This window comes from Diorhabda sublineata, chromosome 4 (genome assembly GCF_026230105.1).
Source record: "Diorhabda sublineata isolate icDioSubl1.1 chromosome 4, icDioSubl1.1, whole genome shotgun sequence".
In the NCBI taxonomy this organism is placed as follows: Eukaryota; Metazoa; Arthropoda; class Insecta; order Coleoptera; family Chrysomelidae; genus Diorhabda; species Diorhabda sublineata.
The window spans coordinates 195882-216207 of record NC_079477.1 but is presented as its reverse complement, the minus strand read 5'-3'; the positions used below and the strand labels follow the sequence as shown (position 1 = coordinate 216207).

Below are 20326 nucleotides of genomic sequence, written 5' to 3'. Positions count from 1 at the left end.
AATCTATGTATTTATCGTAATTTACATTTAAACACGTTATATCTCGCGACACATTTTAACTCAAACAATGAGAGAAAAAAAGTTGTTCCATAAAACTTCTGATGACAACTTGGGTTAAGGTAGAATAATGGTGGAAGTTTTTGTAATTTGGATCGAAGAAATTGTTCGCAAATTACCGTATTTCGGAAAACTTTTCCCGCAGTCTTTTCCTATCTGTGTCACGTCTTATATTCTTGAATAGTACATAATGTGATTAATTTCGACGTTAATCAGAATATAACTGATTTATTCAAGATCCGCAGCTATAGAGAAGAGCCAAAGTACAAGTTTCTACCTATAAATTATTAGAAAATAGTAAGTCGCATCGAATAATATAGATATACACAGAGGGAGAATTTTAATTAGATTTTTATATTCTTCTATACGAGGTTCTCAACGAATTTTTCCATTTCCATTTCCAATGGTTATCACCGGGTACCAAATCTGGGCTGAAAGGGAGGTTTGCGACAGTATTCCATCTATCACTACTCCAATATGTTACATAATAATACACTTTTCTTCGTATACCTTGAATGGCTACTGGAGGAACGTTTTTTGCATACAAAAATTAATCACGGAGCGTAATTCGTGTGAAAATCGAATGGAAGCGTCCGCAGCTCGTTAGGAATTTTATTTTATGAACAACCCTCGTAGATTTTACGTTGATCATTTAGCATGAATTATAGACTAATATTGTATTCGATCCAAACATTATATCTAATATTGAATATTGATTTTTGTGAAAAAAAAAAAAATGTTAAATTGCCTATTTAGTAACAAATGTATATCTTTAACGATCCGTCTATTATTTCTGTATAAAAACATCAATCTGTTTTGTATTTTCGACACCTATTTTCTATTCACAAAAGCAATGTACAATAGATTATAATAAAATTCTAAAGCAACCCTACTAGATACTTGGCAATTTCTCTCTCTATATTAGTCTGCCGTTCTTTCGAATAACAAGTCGAAATCGGTATAAATTTAAATTTTCGTGGACTTCCAGAAGACGTACTGTTTCCCTATTACGAATACGAACAATAAATTTAGAGCATTAAGAAGGATTCAGTAGTTGACTCGAGAAAAAATATTACAATATGTGAAATATCGCAATGATGATTTGGATTTTAATTTGAATCGTATTGAATCGAAAATATATTCCTCTTCTAGCGACGATTCAAATTATCTGATTATGAATTAATTCTAAAGATGGCCCATAGCTTGAAGTCTCTTCTCCGCTTTTCTCCAAATCCTGTTGTTCACGGCTACATTGCACTCATTCGCTATCCTTAACTTCTGTAAGTCTTCCTTCTTCTAGGAGATAGCCCTTTTCTTCTTTTTGCACCTTATCCGTTCTGGCTACATGCCACAAACGACGCAATCTCTGCAACTCCATTTATCTTGTTCCAATAGTTTTTCTTAACAATCCTGTCTACCATGCAATTAGCCCGTTTTCCTCTTCTTCATTCATGACCCAGCAATCACTACCATATAACATCTTATGTTGTATAACTGTCCTGTAAATTCTACATCTTTGGACCTTAATAAGTTTCCTTGAACACCAACTGTTTCATTGTCTCTTGCTAATCTCTTATCGAATTCTTTAATTTCGTCACTTCCAGGTGTTCAAAATCTTGTACTCTTGTCTTTTCAACTAGTAAAATTTTCTGTAGTTCCTGCTTTGTTCACCAGATCATCTGCGTATGCCAGGATTTGCCTTTTGCAATTAAGAATCATTCCTTGGGATCGTAATCTACTATCCCTTAGAATCACATCCAGTAGAAAATTGAACAAAACTGTTGATAGCGGGTTTTAAACCATTTTTTTTTAATTTTTTGGATAAGCTTCCTTCTTTGATGGTTAGTATGTTTTCGGTTTTGTTCAGTGTAGTATCGCTTGTATAGTTAAAATTTTTGAAAAGTTTATTGAAAACTAATTTTGATAAAATCAAACATCGAGTGTCTTCTTATTATTTATTAGTCAAAAAAAACTTTCAATAATAAATTAATAATACAGTAATTTTACTGATAAAAAAGATAATCAAAATAATGAGGAAACAAATCTATATATTTCTTCGTAGTGGGTTTCATGTCCGTTATCGTTCCATCTCCCCTTAACAAATATTTGTATGTAAATGATTTCGCTTGGCAATTATAAAATTAAAAGCTACCAAAATTTATTACCCAAAATATGCACGGGGAGACCTATGGGGAAAATAATCAGAGACATAGGGTGAAAACGTTTACAAATTTTATAATTAGTTCCATGAATTTGTGTATGCAAGTTATCATACAAATGATTTTTAATTTTGACTAGCTGACCCGGTAGACTTTGTACCACCCCAATCGATAAATAAAAGACTAAACTTTTGTTTAAAATAAACTTAAAACAAACAAAAATAATCCTGGAATTTGATATTGACTGACACACACAGTTACAATAAAGTATGTGTATATTCAAAGCTTTCTGATAAACTATATTCTTTGTTTTGCTGTGCCTAAATAAACAAATATAATCGTCCATGCGCGAAACAGGGAAAATCCAAGTTCATTCCACAAAATTTCTAACGACAGGCCTTGCGATTTATTTATGGTCAACGCAAAGGCCAGACGTACCGAGAATTTTGAACGTTTAAAATCGGCATACGCGGGATGAAGACATCCTATCTTTTGTATTTTTTCTTTATGATTGCTACAAACAGAAATCTAGACCTCCACTTCAGAATAGGTTAGGTTAGGTCATGGAATGTTATGTGTGGTCAGTACTGTCAGTAAGGGGTGGAAACTTGGACATTGGAAGCTCAAATGATGAGATTATTTGAGGCATTTGAGATGTGGTTCTATAGATGCATCCTGACGATACCTCGGACTGACAGAATCACCAACGACGAAGTACTAAGACGACACGACGATAAATAGTGAATTTAGAAACATCACCCTGGTCCATAACTTTCTCTGGACTTCCACAAATAATTCAAGATCAAAATTAAACAAGTCGGTCCAGCCGGTTTTTACGAGACTATTAAACAGCAATTCATTATTTTATATATGATTCAATTATACCCAGTAAATTATAATATAGTTTTTTTCAAAAAATATAAGAACTTGTGATTATGACAATTACCATTGTTATCATTAAAATATAACTATGAACCACCAACAAAACTAACGTGAATAAGCGCTTGAAAAACATTGAAAAGCGAAAGGACGAAAATATTATTTAACGTATAAATTTTTTTTATTATAAAATCAAATTTATTTTCTAAGGTAGAATTTCTTCGACATCGGTTTTCTTTGACATCTGTTGTGACGTCGATAATATAGGCCTCGGTTGAAATTCACTAAATTCTTCTGTATAAGGAGGTCTCTTCAATACATCACTATAGTTTGGTATTTGAAAAGGCTCCTCGCTGAAATTGTTAGGATTGTCTGAGGGATAATCTTTTCCTAATCCCGAGGGTTTCACAAACGGACTGTCTACTTCGTCTAGTGTTCCCATGAAAGAATTATTTCTATTATTACTCGTACCATAATTATTCGAACCTTGAACAAAAAATTTTATGGTGATAAGATCATTTCCGTTAAATCTATTAATTAGAAGAAATTCGTAATCCGAATATAAAGCAGCTTGACAAGAAAGTTATTTCACCAGGAAAACTCATGACATTTAAAAACTACTAATTACTTTAAATCAACAGGTAAAGCAAATTTACCTCGTCGGAATTGCAACTCAAACGGACACGAACACATTTCGCTATTTGGTAATGGCTTTACACCCATATTCGCGTAATACCTATATATTCTTCGAGGGATTCTTCGATAATTATGAATCACGCTCAGTTGATTATAATCATCCCCTTGTCCGTAATTCAAGTTTTTATTCTCAGAATCAAGTATATCTGGAACTAAAAAGTTTCATAACAATCAAATTTATTGTCATTCAATACTTTAAATACATATATTCAATATATTACCTACAATATTGTCCAAAGCGTTAAAAATACCTTTGAAGAATCTGAAGGGTAGTGAAGGACTTTCTTCTTGAGCACCAGTACCTTGAAATAATCAAAATTTCATCTCTTATTCCCATTAATAAGAATATAAGACATTGATACGCACCACTAATTATTGGTTTATCATTTTCCGAATCTACAACTAGGGGTTGTTCGTTTTCTGAACTTCCAACAATCGATTCTTCGTTTTCTATTCCCAATGTTCTTACGACATGTCCTGTAATCTTATTAATAACGTCACCTAAGAAGCCTGGTTTCGCCGTAGCACACGCACATATCATTATTAAAATCTATAATAAGTAATTAATATATTAGCTGGAATTTTACTTTATAAATAATCAATCCTCTGATTGAAGATGACCAGTCAGTAATACTGACGAGAATATTAACGAAATTATAGAATCAAATATACCACATACCAAAAAATAGCGTTTACAGTAAAAAAATTGTATGGAAATCGTTTATTGAGTTTTGCTATGATAGATAGTATCAATTAGATGGAAGGAAGATTTTAAATGATTGGTTTGTGAAGATGAGAAGAGAAAAGAAGGTACAGAGTTTGAAGAAAGTTATTATTGAACCATTCAAAAGTGTTTCATTTCAGCTATTCTTTATCACGAATACTGCAATCAAATTCCTGTGAAAGATAACAAAGTTGGACAGCATCAAGTTCCGTAGAAATAACGAAAATGATAAAATTACGAAATGAAAATATCCCTGAAGGAATACAACGGAAATTCTATCATATAGCTGTGGTAAAATCACCTTGGCGAGGTGGAGAAGATGCCGATTGCTTGTCTGACTTTATCCAGTCAAACAATCGAGTTAAATACAACCCTGTATTTAACCAATGGGTACTGAAAAATTGAATGTCAAATGGGGAATATTTATAAGAATAAATCCTCATTGAAGATACGAAAATGATGATTATAGTGATGATATGCCCATTGGAAGAAATACGATTCAAAATTGAAAGAAATCAAAGTTATTGGTTCGAGTACCAAGGAAAAAAGTTACTTATTACTCCTCGGATAGTCGATTAACCGAAAGGGGTGTACAAGAACGAAAGCTCATAAAAATTATAGATCAAAAAACTCAATAAAACCCGAAAACCGAAAAACATTGTAATCAAATTATTAACAAGTACATTTTAATTTCAAATAAATTGTTTTTGCTTGTTTATTAATGACTTTGACTTATTAATACTGATAAATTACGAGTATGAGCTTCCAAAAACGGCCTTGAAATGTCTTAAGATTTACAATATTATTGTCGATCATCAACTGAACTTAAAACTTAAATATTTAAAATGAAAAACTTACTAGTATCCTCATTTTACTTTGTGCATAAACACCAATCACCAATAATCTATCTTTCGATATATGTTTTTTTTTTTATTTATATATGTTTATTAAGCAAATTAGGAAAAAGATCTGATTTGAATTGTCGGAAATTCGTTGTGACACATTCGATAATACCGATTCGACATGAAACTGATATTAAGAAAAATTGGGTTTATTTAGAACTGAACCACACGATATATAATCAATAATTTGAGTTTAATTAACATTATGATTATTGAGAATAGTATATTAAAAATACATTTGAATTAATGAATATTTTTTCAGAAACATTCCTATTCAAAAATTTTTATTTCTCGTTGTTTCCAACAACACGTAAAAAGTATTTTCACGTTATTATCAATTTGCTAATGAATTAACGCGAGTTTTTACAATCGAACAATAGGTGGCGTTAATAAGTTATATCTGTGAGCAATGACGTTTTGAATACACTGTTTACACCAAAACTCACAATTAAACTGTCTGACGCGCGTTTCGATAACCAAATTATCGTCTTCAGAGACTGAAGGTAAACTGAAATCTAATGACCTGTTTTATACTAAATTTTCTCACCAATAAACCTTCTCCCAAGACGATAACTTGGTTATCGAAACGCGCGTCAGACAGCAATGACTCAGAAATTACTGAGTAAGTTGTTGACAGTAAACGTTTGAAACAAGCAAGTTTCTGGAAAATTGGAAATCGTCCTTGCTTATGTTTATTCGAAAAAAATATATCCTAAGTCGGTTAGTCGGCTCATTTTAAAAACTGCTAGGACAGAAGTTTCTAAATTTCAAGAAAATCACCCTGATATATATGATCATGCAAATTGTCAATGTCAAATCAGACCCAAATAGATTGATTGACGTTAATTCTAAGCTTGTTTTAATCAGAAGATACCTAAAATTAACACAATTTAACCATAAAAACAGTCTAAGAAATAAGAAAATAATTGAGTATATTGAAAAACATCCTGTATTGTACGTCCATAATTTGAACAAAGGAAATGGAGAAATGCGAATTTCACGTGTATACCATTCAAATTCGTTTCGAAAGTTAATTCGTAATTGAACGGAATTAAATCCCTGTCTAATGGATTAGAACGCTACCACTGAAAAATTTATTATATTAGCCGAATGTTATAAATAACCAAATTAATTAGGGAATCAATTCAATTATTCCATCGGATTTATCCGTTTTGAATCAATTTAAAAATTTTATTGTATCATATCAACTAAATGCAACGAGTTTGCTTGACAGTATTTTTTATTCAATTTTCTTTTTAATATAAATAAAAATAATGAAACAAAATTTATTTTATGGTTATTAATCTTAGGATTGTTTTCATAATTTTCTATTTTTAATTGAGACTCTATTTTGAGTGAGTTGTTTTTTTTAGCATACGAGTTTTTGTTCATTTTTTGAACAAATAACAAAAAATTATGATATTTCTTTGCCAAAACTGACGTACGGAATGGAGATTCGGCCCGTTTGCATAAATCGACCTTAATTAAAATATCTTGTAGGGAATACAACGTCACACTTCAAGGGCACCGGACAAGTTTCTTTCGAGGGACGTCTTCCCCTAGATCATTAAGTTCATCTTGGAATTGTAATAATTCCTCCCTATATAAGTAGGGACTTTTGGTTTATCCCTTGAGAAACAGAGTAGGGCTTAACGATTACGTTTAAAATCAAATTGTCAATTTTGGAAATGTCAAACAATCGATGGTAAAATTTTGATAACTACGTCAAATGTACAAGAATGTTATATAAGATTTACAAGGAGAAAAAGCAGAGAAAGTACAATAATACACCAAATAGTTGGCTAAAGGAATTCAACTGATCAACGGAAATAAGTTTATTACGATCATGAATTTAATTATTTTTTTTTTTATATTTTTTGTATATTTTTCTATAGGGAAGTTCGAAAAAGATATCAGTTTTCTTAAAAATGACAAAGATTTATAAAAATTACGAAAGTGAAAAGTTTTAGATTCAAATTAAACATTTAATGAGAAAATAAGTAGCCCTCAATTAGTCCCTAGAATAGTTCCAGTGTACTAAATTTTATAGTAGAAAGGTTGCAAAGAAATGACTTTTTTTCGAAATTTTAAATCCTAATTCTAGACTCTATTATCCTGCTCGGGGATGTAGCTTGGTATATTGATATTTTTAGGACCCCTATACGCATCTGTTGTAGTATTTTGATATCAAAATTAGGTCGTTAGGTTAGACGTAATTTCTATTGAAAAAAGTCAGTAAAATCCGGACGATTCAAAAACAAATATAGTTTTGGAAATTCCACAGTGTGACAATATTTAAATTATTATGAAATAAGGAGAAATCGATAATTATTTTATTTTATAACAATATATTTCGCATTTAAAATATTAAAAATCGTTCCATAATAGGTGGACAGTGTTGTCGAATCGCATTGGAAAATTTGTTTATGTAATAATGTATGAAGCATTGAATAAATCGAAGAAATAATTATTCGTGATTGTTTTAGAAAATCCAGATTAAAGCGAGTCCATTCCTGTGTAAGTACGATCACAAGTGAAGTTTACGTACGTAGACAAAGGCATTCCAATAGTTATAAAGGAGGATTTCCAGTTGTATTTTATGTTATGATGAGAAAAGAGGCAGGAAAAGTATAAGTAGTGGGCGGATTTCGGAACCATTGTTCTGATTTAGTAGAATACTTAATGTTTTTTTTTTTTTTTTAATAATAATAATAATACACATTTCAATTTGACTCCTTTCCGAGTTGAAACTTGTTATAAATATGTGGAACGTAACTTTGGAGCAGATCTACATCAAAAAAAATATATTTTAGACAGTTTTGTATTCAAAATCATGAAAATATACATTTAATTATTTGTGCTGCTTCAATTTTCCCGAGTTCTATATTACGAGGTATATCAAACACAAACTAAGTTCCATTTAGGTATGTGCATTGCTCGGCCTCGTGGTAAAAAAATCGATCAATAAAATGCCTGTTTTTGCCAAAAATCTAACTAAAATCATCACTGTCTTCATTGCAACATGTCAAAAACCCAAGGTGAGTCAAGTTTTGCTAGAATTCCATAGCAAAAGCACTAATTGTATACATACGGTTTTGATTAAGCTTATTTTCAATTAAGTAAAGCAGTAATCAAAAACGGGTATCCACGTTGTTCTTCATCATGAACTCGATCGATTGTACCGTCTTCTTCCGTTTTAATCTCATAGCATTTTGGTCCGTAAAACTCAAATTTACCGATCAATTTTACTTCGGTTAACCTTTTTTGTATTACGGAAAACGGACTACAGATCTGATTTTAATCAAAGCTGACATCATAAATAAAGAAAATGTCCTACATTTCTTTATATTAGGAACAGTAATCGCCATGGAAAGGAACTTACATTGTGAATATACCTCGTATATATCCATACACTACTACAATAATTTTCTAACTAGATGAAAGAAGAAATAAATATCGAGAGAAAATCTGAAATAAACCGGTTGGAATATAAGTTTTTTATGGGTTTCCGAAAACGGATCAGTAAAAATGTAAAAATCTTGACTTGAATGTTTTTACATCTACTGGCCGTCAAACTATTGCTCGTAATAGTAATAAATAACCAAAGCGTCGTTTCAAAATCAATTATTTTCTTTCTCTTTGGTATAATACCGTCCCGAAAATAATTAGTTATCCTTAGTAAGTTTTTACTAGAAAATCGGCAACGGCGTGGCCTCAGTGTTCTTTAATTTGGTGCGTGCCAAGGATGACGTGATTGATTATCTATTGTAAGGCTAATAGCAGCATCCTCTATATCTTCCTTTCCTTTTTCTGTCGAATTAATAGGCCGGTGTATATACGCAATTCATTACGTTTAATTCAAAACAAATTATAAATCTATCTTCTCTTTATAAAATTATAAATTGTCTCTATGTAAGTCGTTTGAATTTGTTCGAACTAAAATTTTGAAAAACTAATTAATAAAATATCTAAATTAGTTTATTTTTACAACATTAGAACATTAGAATATTTCTCAATATTTATTAAACATTTTCCATTTATTTGATTGATCGAAATATCTCGAATATCAAAAGAAAATACTTGAGTCTCACTTTCCGGGCCTAATTTTTCCGTTGATTGCTATTGGATTGTGAACAGTGCGAACTCAGCAGGACAAGAAACTCAGAAATGAGCACGCACAATTTTCCCAAAAAAGTAAATTGGATTTTTTAAGAGGATTTGTTCGCTGGCTTTTTGTAATTGACAAGGTTCTGTAAATTATAATCTTTTATTCAAGCTTTCGATATTTTCCATAAAACTTAACTATGTCCTTTTATTATTTGCCAAGTTTCCGCCTCTGCTTATACCGAAATAGTTGCGGTATTTCTACGTATTGAGGGTTGTCCTCATGACTAATGTATTTGTTTAAGACTTTCTGGCATCTGTCAGTTAAATATCGTGGATCGACTCCTGACTCTCATAAATTTTCCAAAACTCACTTTGCGGCTTTGCTTAAATTGTTTGGGGTGTACGTGAAGGAAAAGCTTCATTTTTTCCTATAACGACATATTATGAATGGGGTTTGTACAAACCGATCGAAAAATATATGATGGTGCATTTTTAAATTAATAGCTTGTACAGTTTTAAAAAACCAATAAAATCGGTTTTGGTCCAATTTTTTCTGATCCCTCTTACAGAAATACAGAAAAGTACAGCTTCCAATTTTCTAAAGATTCTTATGATAACATGGAAAGTCTCTCTGTTTAAACATGATTCCAAATTTAGTTCATGAATTTACAGCTGCAAAACTAATTTTAAAATTATTACAAATTACAATTACAAATAGAATTCTGCAAAATATAACAAAAGAAATAAATAAATAGACTTTCCTGGAGATTATTAAAAAAGAAATACTATAAATAAACCGCCTTCTATAATAAATAATGGGCGGTAAACTTTTGGACCTATTTCTTTCTCTCGGGACAAGGGAATTTCATTATGAAAATGTTGGTAATACTGTTTTACGACTAACGAAAGTTATAACAACATTTATTTACAAAAACTTTCAATTCTCGAAATTTTTAGCTGAATAACTTTAAATCTCACTACCCCCTAAAATGGCAAGTTATCATATACGATACACTATGGTTAAAAAATTGAAAAAAAATTGATAGGAAATTATAAAAACAAGAAAAACAGTCATTGGTTAATATCTAGCCAGTTTAATGGTTAATGGCGAATACGCCGAATTTTAAAATTCCTTTGTAGCTGGAGACAACCGACCATATATCAATCTCCGGTATGTCAGATCTCTATTTCCTATGAAATAATTATAAACGTGATATTTTTATTAAAGTATTTTACTCTGCCGATAAAAAGACGTGACCGTTTTTAATTTTTTTGTTTTGCTCCGTCTCGGCCGAACCTTGTCTGGAATTTACAACGTTCACGTTCCGTTTCTATCTTCTGTCCCTAATCTCGACATTTATCAAGTCGCGGTGGTAAAAACAGAAACATACGCACTTCATCATCGCATAATAAAACGTCTTTGTAGAGGATAGAATACAACAAGCACTTGAAGGAGTCAGAGTCGGGATTCAGAGAATAATCTCTTGATATAACAAACATTAAACGATTAATTAATATTTTTAGGTTGATTCAAGTGTTTCTTGGAAGAAAGTAGGTCGTTCATTATGATATTGAAAATAAATAAAACGTATAATTATTTCCCACAAACACTTTTGTTGAAATTTATACATCACACGCCATTTTTCAATCAGAATTAAGAACAATATGTAGAGTTTACAGAGTTTGATGTTCCAATATATGAACCAAGCCAAAGATTGATTTTAAGCTCCAGAAAAGAAATTAAAATGCTTGTTTATATTGGGTAACTCCAACTTCAGCTCAACATAATCTCATTGCCTCACATTTTTTTAAATAATATTTCCATCAAAACAATTGAATATCGATTTTGAAGCAGTCAGAATGCTTCTTCTTACGACGCTTGGCGATCCAAATGGGTATTGTCGAGAAACCGCAGCTCTGAAAAGACTTTCAGCCATGAATTTTATCCACTGACCACCGTTTTCCTTCGATCTTCGGAGAATTTCATCTCGCTCCTAGGTCCTAGGTAATGCAACTTTCTCTCCTTGATTGTCGTGAGAAATTACCCATTCGCTGTAAGACCTCCATGTTTGTCTTATGTTCCGTCCAAGATATCCGCAGCATTAGCCCGTAGACGTACATTTCGAAGCATCAATTTTCTTGTATGCGGGCGTATCCATGGTCCAATTTTCGCATCTGTAGAAGTTCCAGGTTGAGATTGCGGTTTGCCAGAAGTGTCCTCGTGTTGTTCAGAGTTTTCCGCGCTTGCTGCATTCTTGATGTGATTTAGAGTTTTGGGTCGCATTACTGAAGACGACACTTGTTCAATGTATAATATGAATGAATAATCAAATATAATTAGCCTTTATTTATAATACCGAGATGTTCAAGAATTATAACTAAAATATAAGCATGTTGTTGTCAATTTTTAATTCAGTCCGTTCCTGATATTTCGGAGGAAAATAGTAGGCCATGGTAGAGGCTTTGTTTTGCGAAATAATACCGCCTTTCAGCTTGGAAATCATTCATATCTTCCAGACGGTTTGGCAACAATGAGATGCAGATCTGGATTTGCATATAATTTTCGCTTTTGCAAGAGATCGCTTCCGTAGTTTCACTTTTAGTCGGTTTTGTACATAGTTTTGAATAAAATATCCCCTGTTGAATGATATCTTGATAGTTACATGACTGTTGATATTTCAACATACGAGGATTCATTCGAAAATTTCCAAAATTATTCGGTGTTCATAAATCTAAACAGAATAATAATACAATTCGAAGGCAAAAGAGAATTCGGTAGAATGGAAAATTCGGAAAAATACCATTAACTACAAATCTCTTGAAGTGTATCACGCATCCCACTTCTTGAATCGAGTAGTCTTTTTATATCTGACAAAAACCATTAAAGCGGACTCATCACTTACCCATTAACAAAAACTCTAGGGAAACCTTTCTAGAAATCACCAAACTGAAAAGAACAGTTCATAAAAAACCCATCCATTCAAGTTAACAAAACATCGTTGCATGAACTGGAAGAGCCCTTCAAATAAATAGTCGAAGGACAGCGTCGTGTACAACCATCAATAAAGATTGGAAACTACTATTTCATCGATTATTATTTTCGTACAATTATAAATTGAAATTGTTTACGAAATTTTCAATAATAAAATTTGAATGGAAAGTTTGAAATGTATCATACATTTGAAGAAGTTTACTAGTTTCGAAAAGCGTGTCTGCTAAATATCAACTACATTGAAGGGAAAAGGGAAAAAAGCTTTACATGCATTTGTATCTTTGTATCTTCCTATCTCAACCAATCTTCATTTTAGTATATCATTCTTCTATCTCTTTCGCTCTGTTTAGTTCATTCTCTCTTTCAACTACTACGTATTTTTCCTTTTTTCTTGATTCTATCTCTATCCGTTTTCCTACGGGATAAAAAACTACTTTTATCAATTTTCTTTTATCGCGTTCTGCCACTGACTATCTTTAGCAAAAATCGTGTCTATCTAGGGAGTTCTGTTCCTTATTATGCCTATTGCAGAAATCAAGTGACGTACGATGTGACGAAAGCTTTTTGGTCATTATGGTGGTCAGTCAATTTCTACCCTCGGGAAGTTCCGGTTGTCCTTGGGGCGCTTCTGGATGCCTTTTGTTTTCTACAATGCATGTAATTCATTATAAGTCAGTGACAGGCATACAAAGGGTTCGGTATGAACCCTACGGGGCATTTTTTTCTTTTCGAATATTCAACAAACGACTAATTTACATATTCGGCTTTTGCGGATCAACACACGGTTAATTTTATTGCTAATTTCGTTTGAATTCAACCATTACCACAATTTATATATGTCGATAGCGCTTTATGACATTTACAACGATGTTTTCCTAATGTAATAAAAGGTGATTCATTGTATGTTTTCAGGTTTTTATAAAAAAATTATATTGACCTGTAGTTATCTCTTGAAACTATTAAAGAAATCTTTTAATTGTTGGTAGGTACTTCCAAACACGTTTGTTTCCAGATTGAGAAACAAAGTTGTTGAATCCACGTGTCTAGAACTCTGTCGTGCTAAAGAATGTTCGTTCCATACCATACTTTCATCAAAATTGAGATGATTATCCTTTCGTTCATACATCAACCGATTTCCACTAGAAAGATAGATCATAATTGTTGTTTATACAAATATAATAATTATCTAAAGTTAATTTTCCGTTAATTTTATATTTCCCAGTATAATTTCCAGTGTTTCATCGAATAATATCGATAAAATAATTAAACTCGTTAAACTATTTTAATTTTTAGGAAATTTTTTAAAAATACATCAATGAAAACATTAAAAACCATTTGCGATGACAATTACTGCTCGAAATGACTATACTTATGAATAAATTGAACATTTTCATGGATTTTAAAACATTACTGTATGGTTTAGTCCAGTCGGCGAGCAACGTTCTGCAATATTATTTCTCATATGCTTTCCAAGGATATTTCAGTCGAGAATTTTGTAATTCAAGTACGAGATGTTATGGAAAATGTTTTTTATAAACAACTAACCACAAATTTCTTGCCACTGATTCATCAAATCATCAAGAATTTAAGTAAAACGAAACCAACGGCTTAAAACTACTTCTGCTACATTCGATAATCTTTTTAATTTATTATTTTCGATTACCGATATTTTTGTTCATTTCTTATAAATATCCTACATAAGAGTAATCGATTAATTTCAATAGTTTTGCAACTGAATTAATTAAGTTGTTGGTTTCCGTAATTATTAGATTAGATAACTAGAATTAAATCATTTTGGAGGATTAAACTGAAACTATTTTAAAAGCTTGGACTATTTTTAAATTCCATAATGGTCTTTTTTACATAAAATTCTGGAATACCACGAGTCCCAGCCACTATTTATCGCTTCGTCATGGAAATGTTTTTGAATTCGAAGTGATAAATCAAGTTCTAGAATTGGTTATTACCGCGATTGTGATTGTTTGTCCTATTCGGGGGATTGTTTGAACGCCACGCACAAACTTTAATTGCCCCATTCAACTGTATAAAAGTTTGGTTTTATTTTCCGTGATCTATTACTTCCATCGAGAACTATTTGAATATTCACATACCGGATAAAACAGAAGATATTTAGTTTTTTTAGTTTTTGTAGAATATACCTCAAAAATTCCAAATAGAGACCCAATTTTCTGTAGTCTATAAACCATAATTTCTTTATTTGTTATTTAATAAAGACAACCCTGTAAAATTACCGATTTAAAAATATGTAACGTGCCAAATCAAATGCCCAAAGCAGAAATGAAATGTGTTTACATTTATGATATATTACAAAATCCAAATTTCCCGTATCTCCCTTTGAATTCTACAAAACAATTTGTTCGTCATTTCGCAATTTGGAATTCAACGTAATTTTTTGTATTATAGCATTTAATTGCTATTCTAAACAAATTCAAAAATGTGGATAATCGTCTCTTTACTTATCGGTATCAATTATTAGTCATTGAACATTTGTTACTTGTCATATTTCAATTCTTCTAAAATTGCTAAATTCATCGTGTACGCCAGCGCCATCTAAAAGGTTTTTGAACTATTATTATTTATCGTATAAAGCTGGACATTTTCTCCAGTATTTTATCCAATGTTCTTGAATATAATACCCACCTTAATTTTTACCAAAAATCTACCATAACAGTTTTCTATTTTCTTTTTCATAATTGTTTGATAATTTATTACAGATAACTCCATTAATTTCTAAAAGTAGCGCGATCTACCATTTGGTGCTGTACCTATTAGAAATCTGTAACGTGTCAAATAGAAACGTCAGAAGTAGAAATAAAATTAAACAAAAACATTTATAATGTAATTTAAATACTTATGTGAAATATGAAAATCTAACATACCAATATGGATTCTTCGTTAGAAATAAGAAAATTACTACCTAGTCATGTACGAGAATTAGCGTCGATTCTAGAAACTCATGATTTATGGAAAAGACTAATGAGTATAATACCAAAAACGTTAGAAAAAACGAATTATAAATGCGATTTGACACCACAGAATCAACATAAATATATTTCAAGACATTTCAGGTAATTAATTACTCGATTTGTAATATCAATAAATTCATTAAATTGTTTTAGTTTGATTGAAAACGAATCGAAAAAATCTAAAAGAACTTGTACAGAAATTTTATTTGATGAATGGGGAACATCAGGTAGAGTACGACCTGCTCTAGGACATCTTTTGTATCTCCTAACCAAGGCAAATTTATATAGAGCAGCAGATTATGTCGCTGTTAATCTGCTTCAACAAGAAAAACCTTGTAGACCAGACGTTGGTCCCGAAGCTGAAATAACCGTCGATTTAAGTCAACTAATCAAGGAGAAGGAAAAGGATGAGGAAATTGAGAAAATTTTAGATAATGTGAATTATGTTGCAGAAGCGGTTACATTAATAAGAACGTGAGGAATATTATCTCCATATTTATTAAATATATTGAATTATTTATTCATTTTGAACATTTTTTGTATCGACGCAGGGTTAAAGTTTGATTTCCTTCCGATTAATTGAAGGATCGAGAGAAATTACGATTTTTGTGGTCCCTAAATTTGATATAGTTCATCCTTTGAAGTATGGGGAAAATAAAGAAAACTTTCCATCACCCTTACATTTTGAGATGTCAAAATTCGAAAAATTTGCTTTAGTTGTTGTATTTTAATAATTTTAATCTTGTTTTTACGTTTTGACAAGTGAAGTACATAAAAAAAATTGTAGGTTACTTCATTTCAGATATATTGAAGTTTGAAAGTGAAACAATTAATTTTTTCTAATTTATTTAATATTATCGAGCTTGTGGACTTTTTTACTACTCAGTATGCACCAAAGGGATGTAAACTTGCAAGCATTCCATGTCTATTGGTTTGTGTATTTGTGAGACTCAGTGTGTGTAGTATGTGGTGCATTTGAAACATTGTGGGGTCGAAGTCTTTGTTGCAGTCAAGTTGGGTACCTCAAAAATCGAAATCATGCCAAAAGATCAGTTATATACTGCTCTTTTTTAGGCACTCAAATAAAATTCCTAAAAAAGATAATAATATACCTAAAATTGTCATCACGCCTGATGAGGAAGAAATAAACAGTACAATAGAATCCAATACACCAAAAGAAATTTCAGATATGATAGAATTTTCCAATACGGAAAATCCAGTGGATGTTAATATACCAAATCTTTCGCTGATAATGAAATCAAATGGTGAAATAACAAATGGGACATCAGATGTCACGAACAGCATATCAGATAGCTATTCTCAAACTACTAATAGTTCCGATTATTCTTATAATGATACCTACAATCCGGCTTTCAGTCAAATATTAGATTCTACTGTTCGAGTTGATGGGGAAATAAAGGAGAACATACCCAATTTACCGATTCTGAATAATTCAATCACAACAGATGAAAATATTCAAAGTTAGTATTTTATACAGTTATTTATTTATCAGGTGTTTTAGTCGTGGCACAAAACACGATATATATACCATTTTTCAAATTAATCAAAGATTTACTTTGTATCATATGGCGCCCTTACTGAAATGTTTTAAACTACCTACAAAATTTTTAAATTTTCATTAACTTTTTTTCTATAAATATTGATCAAAGAATTAAAAAGAAATTACGATAAAAGTTGAATATAAATTATTTTTTCTCAAACCAAGTGAATACCATATACTATATAATTTTTTGAATCAATTTTATTTATAGGCAACCGGTATGAATTATCAGATTCCGTATTACCGGATTTCACTGTACTGCATCAACAATCGGATATTCCATCCAATATACCAGATCTGAGTATGCTCCAAGTAAACAACTTGGCTACTCAAAACTCAAATTCGACGAATTTTTCTTTGGAAACGAATTCGAAAAATCGTTCTTGCTCTTCACCTCTACCGAATTTATCGTTAGATACGGTACTTCCTCACTACTGTTACCAAAATTTGGAAATATCCACGAATAATTTCAACGATGGAATATACAGAGGGCATAACTTTGAAGGAAGGTTGTTAGGTTCCGGTGAATTCGGTACCGTTTATCTGGCTACGGATCTGTTGAATGAACCGGTAGCCGTGAAGAAATTGCATATAGGTGATGTGGAAATTGTTAACGTCGACGACGAAGTAACCAAACAATTTAGATACGAAGTCGAGGTATTGAGTAAATACAAACACGAGAATTTATTATCGATATTGGGGTATTCTTGTGATGGAAGTACGTATTGTTTGTTGTATGAGTATATACCGGGTGGAGCGCTGAGGGATCGACTACAGGTGAGTATTTTTTTTTTTTTTTTTTTTCAAGTCTCCTTTCCCAAACATCCTGTAGCTCCTTTATTTTCGTGAATATTGGTAATATTTGTGAAATTGTTTGATATTGTGTCTTTAAAGCACTATTAAATATTAATATTTCTATTAAAAAAAGGAAAATTATTATGTAGTATACACCTAACCTCAAAATTGACGAGGAAATGCGAAAAATTTGTTGTATTGGTTTAGATTTTTTCAAATTTAATGAAAATTGTTTTAAACAATTGACCTTTCTTACTATTTTACGTAACCTAGGTTAGGATATTATTATTTGATAATTTAACCGCACCTAACCTGAAAATTGTAATAATGTTTAGGTTAGGTAAAAAAGAACCTGAAGGAACCCCAACCCCACCAAATTTGAACCTAACCTAAGTTAACCCTTCGATTTCGATAAAATCTCAGTATGTTAGGTTAGGTTAGTATCCCTTCAGGTACTTTTTTTCGTTTGAAGAATCAAATAATAACAACCTAACCTAGAAAGTTGCAATAATTTTTAGGTTAGTTCACTATTTTTATTCATATTATGAAAAAAATACCTGAAGGGATCCTAACCTAACCTTAAATCTTAACTTAACCTAACATATCGAAATCGGAGGGACGCAACCCAATTATTATTATTGTTATATACTTTTATCTCTATCTACTAAGTTCTAGTTCCTTTCTTTGCAGTTTTTTTGTTAATTTCTTTGTTTGATATCGACGATTATATTATTAGTTGTAACACATTTCAGAACGCGCCTAATGAACTTTCTTGGAAATCGAGATTAAACATTGCAATGGGAACATCAAAAGCTATATCATATCTGCATTCCGCATTTCCCACTCCTTTGATTCACAGAGATATTAAATCTGCAAATATTCTTCTCGATAACAATAATCAACCAAAGGTAAGTGTTCGACAGTACCTCGTGAAAAGTATGAAACGAATAGTTGTGGTATTTAAAGAAAAATCAATCAACTAACCCCGGGGTAGTCGATAATAAGTTTCGCATTTTGAGGTTATGTTTTTGACGATTCTTCGCGTCCTAATTCTTTAAGGTTAAAAAATAGTTTTTCTCGATTTCCGACAAAACTACAACTCCCATGGAAAAAAGTTGAACGGAAAAGTTATAGGTAATAAAAAGATCTACAACTTTTATATTTACACTATTTCGACATAACCTCCAAATTTAGGTGAAAAATTCAAAAAACCAAGTTTTTTGATTTTTATTTTTTTTTCTTTTACACAAAACATTTTGTCTTCACGAAATTTGGTGGAAAGTTACCTTTTCATGTCCCAAATATAGTATATTCCATTTGATTTGAAATATTTATTTTTTAACCTAATTTTTCACACATATTTTGAATGATTGTAAATTGAAATTTTAGTTGGGCGATTTTGGATTGATCAAATTGATACCGAACCAAAAAAATAACACAGCGACAACCGTATTCGGTACTTCCGCTTATATGCCCCGGGAAGCTTTCGCAGGTGATATTTCCGTCAAATTAGATACGTTCAGTTTCGGTGTCGTTTTATTAGAACTTTTGACTTCATTACCGCCCATTGGCAACGGCGAAGACGGGGCTGATTTGGTACGTATTAATAAAATTTGTCGCCAAATAAAAAAAATTTATCCAAACAACTGAAGAATCATTATATTGAAACCTCATCTAAGGTTATATAGATCTAGATAAATCGAATGATTGTTTTATATTACTCTTTACATTTTGCGATGTTGTCAGATCTATTATCTCTAAATGTAGGAAATTTGTTGTGTTGTTAGACGACGACAAAAAAACGTCATGTGTATAAGTTAGTCGCGGCGTTGCTACATTTATGAAATTTCCCCGTAAACTGTTTTTTCGTTATCAAGATATTTTGTGACGTTTTATAGGTGACGTTCGTAGGCGAAACGATTGAAGGTGATGATATATCGAATTTGGTTGATTACAAAGCTGGTTGTTGGACGGAGGGCGCGATAAATTACGCGAAAAATTTTTATAAAATAGCCCAAAGTTGTCTGGAAGAAAAACACAGACGACCGACGATGTTACAAGTGAAAGTACTACTCGACGATCTCATCAAAAATATTGATCTTTGGTGAAATATCCCAAATTCTCGATAAAGCTACGAATTGAATATTTTTTTGTGTTATCGACGATTAAAATGGCTCTATTTTTTCTAATTGAAATAATTTGTGATAAAATATTGTTAAGTAAAAAAAAACTTATTTTTATTTTGTTATAAAGTGATTTAAAACTTGGAATTATTCAATATATTGAAAAAGTTTTATTATAAAATTGTGAAAAATATAAATTTTTGGCGTTTTTTAAAAATTCTTTTGTCAAATTTCCTACTTCTTTTTAGCGAATTCGATCTTGAAAACCCTGTATACGCTACCACTACACCAACACTCAAAATTACACTGTTTACCTGCAGTCTCTGAAGATGGTAACCTGGTTA

At 31.3% G+C, this 20326-nt stretch overlaps 2 protein-coding genes across 3 annotated transcripts; one reads left to right on the top strand and one right to left on the bottom strand.

Moving 5' to 3' along the window:
- Positions 1–2000: 2000 nt before the first annotated feature.
- On the bottom strand, positions 2001–14624 carry LOC130442810 (uncharacterized). Of its 2 annotated transcripts, none has more exons than XM_056777166.1 (5): positions 14484–14624; positions 4158–4341; positions 4013–4093; positions 3752–3943; positions 2001–3581 (listed from the first exon to the last, which is right to left on the bottom strand). In XM_056777166.1, the coding sequence occupies exons 1-5, from the start codon at positions 14550–14552 to the stop codon at positions 3301–3303; spliced, it is 807 nt and encodes a 268-aa protein (XP_056633144.1). In that variant the 5' UTR covers positions 14553–14624; the 3' UTR covers positions 2001–3300. The 2 variants fall into 2 exon arrangements, with proteins under 2 accessions (XP_056633144.1, XP_056633145.1); XM_056777167.1 differs by lacking the exon at positions 14484–14624 and adding an exon at positions 5374–5788.
- Positions 14625–15292: 668 nt separating this feature from the next.
- Positions 15293–20199, top strand: LOC130442715 (interleukin-1 receptor-associated kinase 4-like). Its single transcript, XM_056777052.1, has 7 exons — positions 15293–15605; positions 15657–15977; positions 16578–16984; positions 17276–17841; positions 18612–18767; positions 19249–19455; positions 19758–20199. The coding sequence occupies exons 1-7, from the start codon at positions 15421–15423 to the stop codon at positions 19965–19967; spliced, it is 2052 nt and encodes a 683-aa protein (XP_056633030.1). The 5' UTR covers positions 15293–15420; the 3' UTR covers positions 19968–20199.
- The last annotated feature ends 127 nt before the right edge of the window (positions 20200–20326 follow it).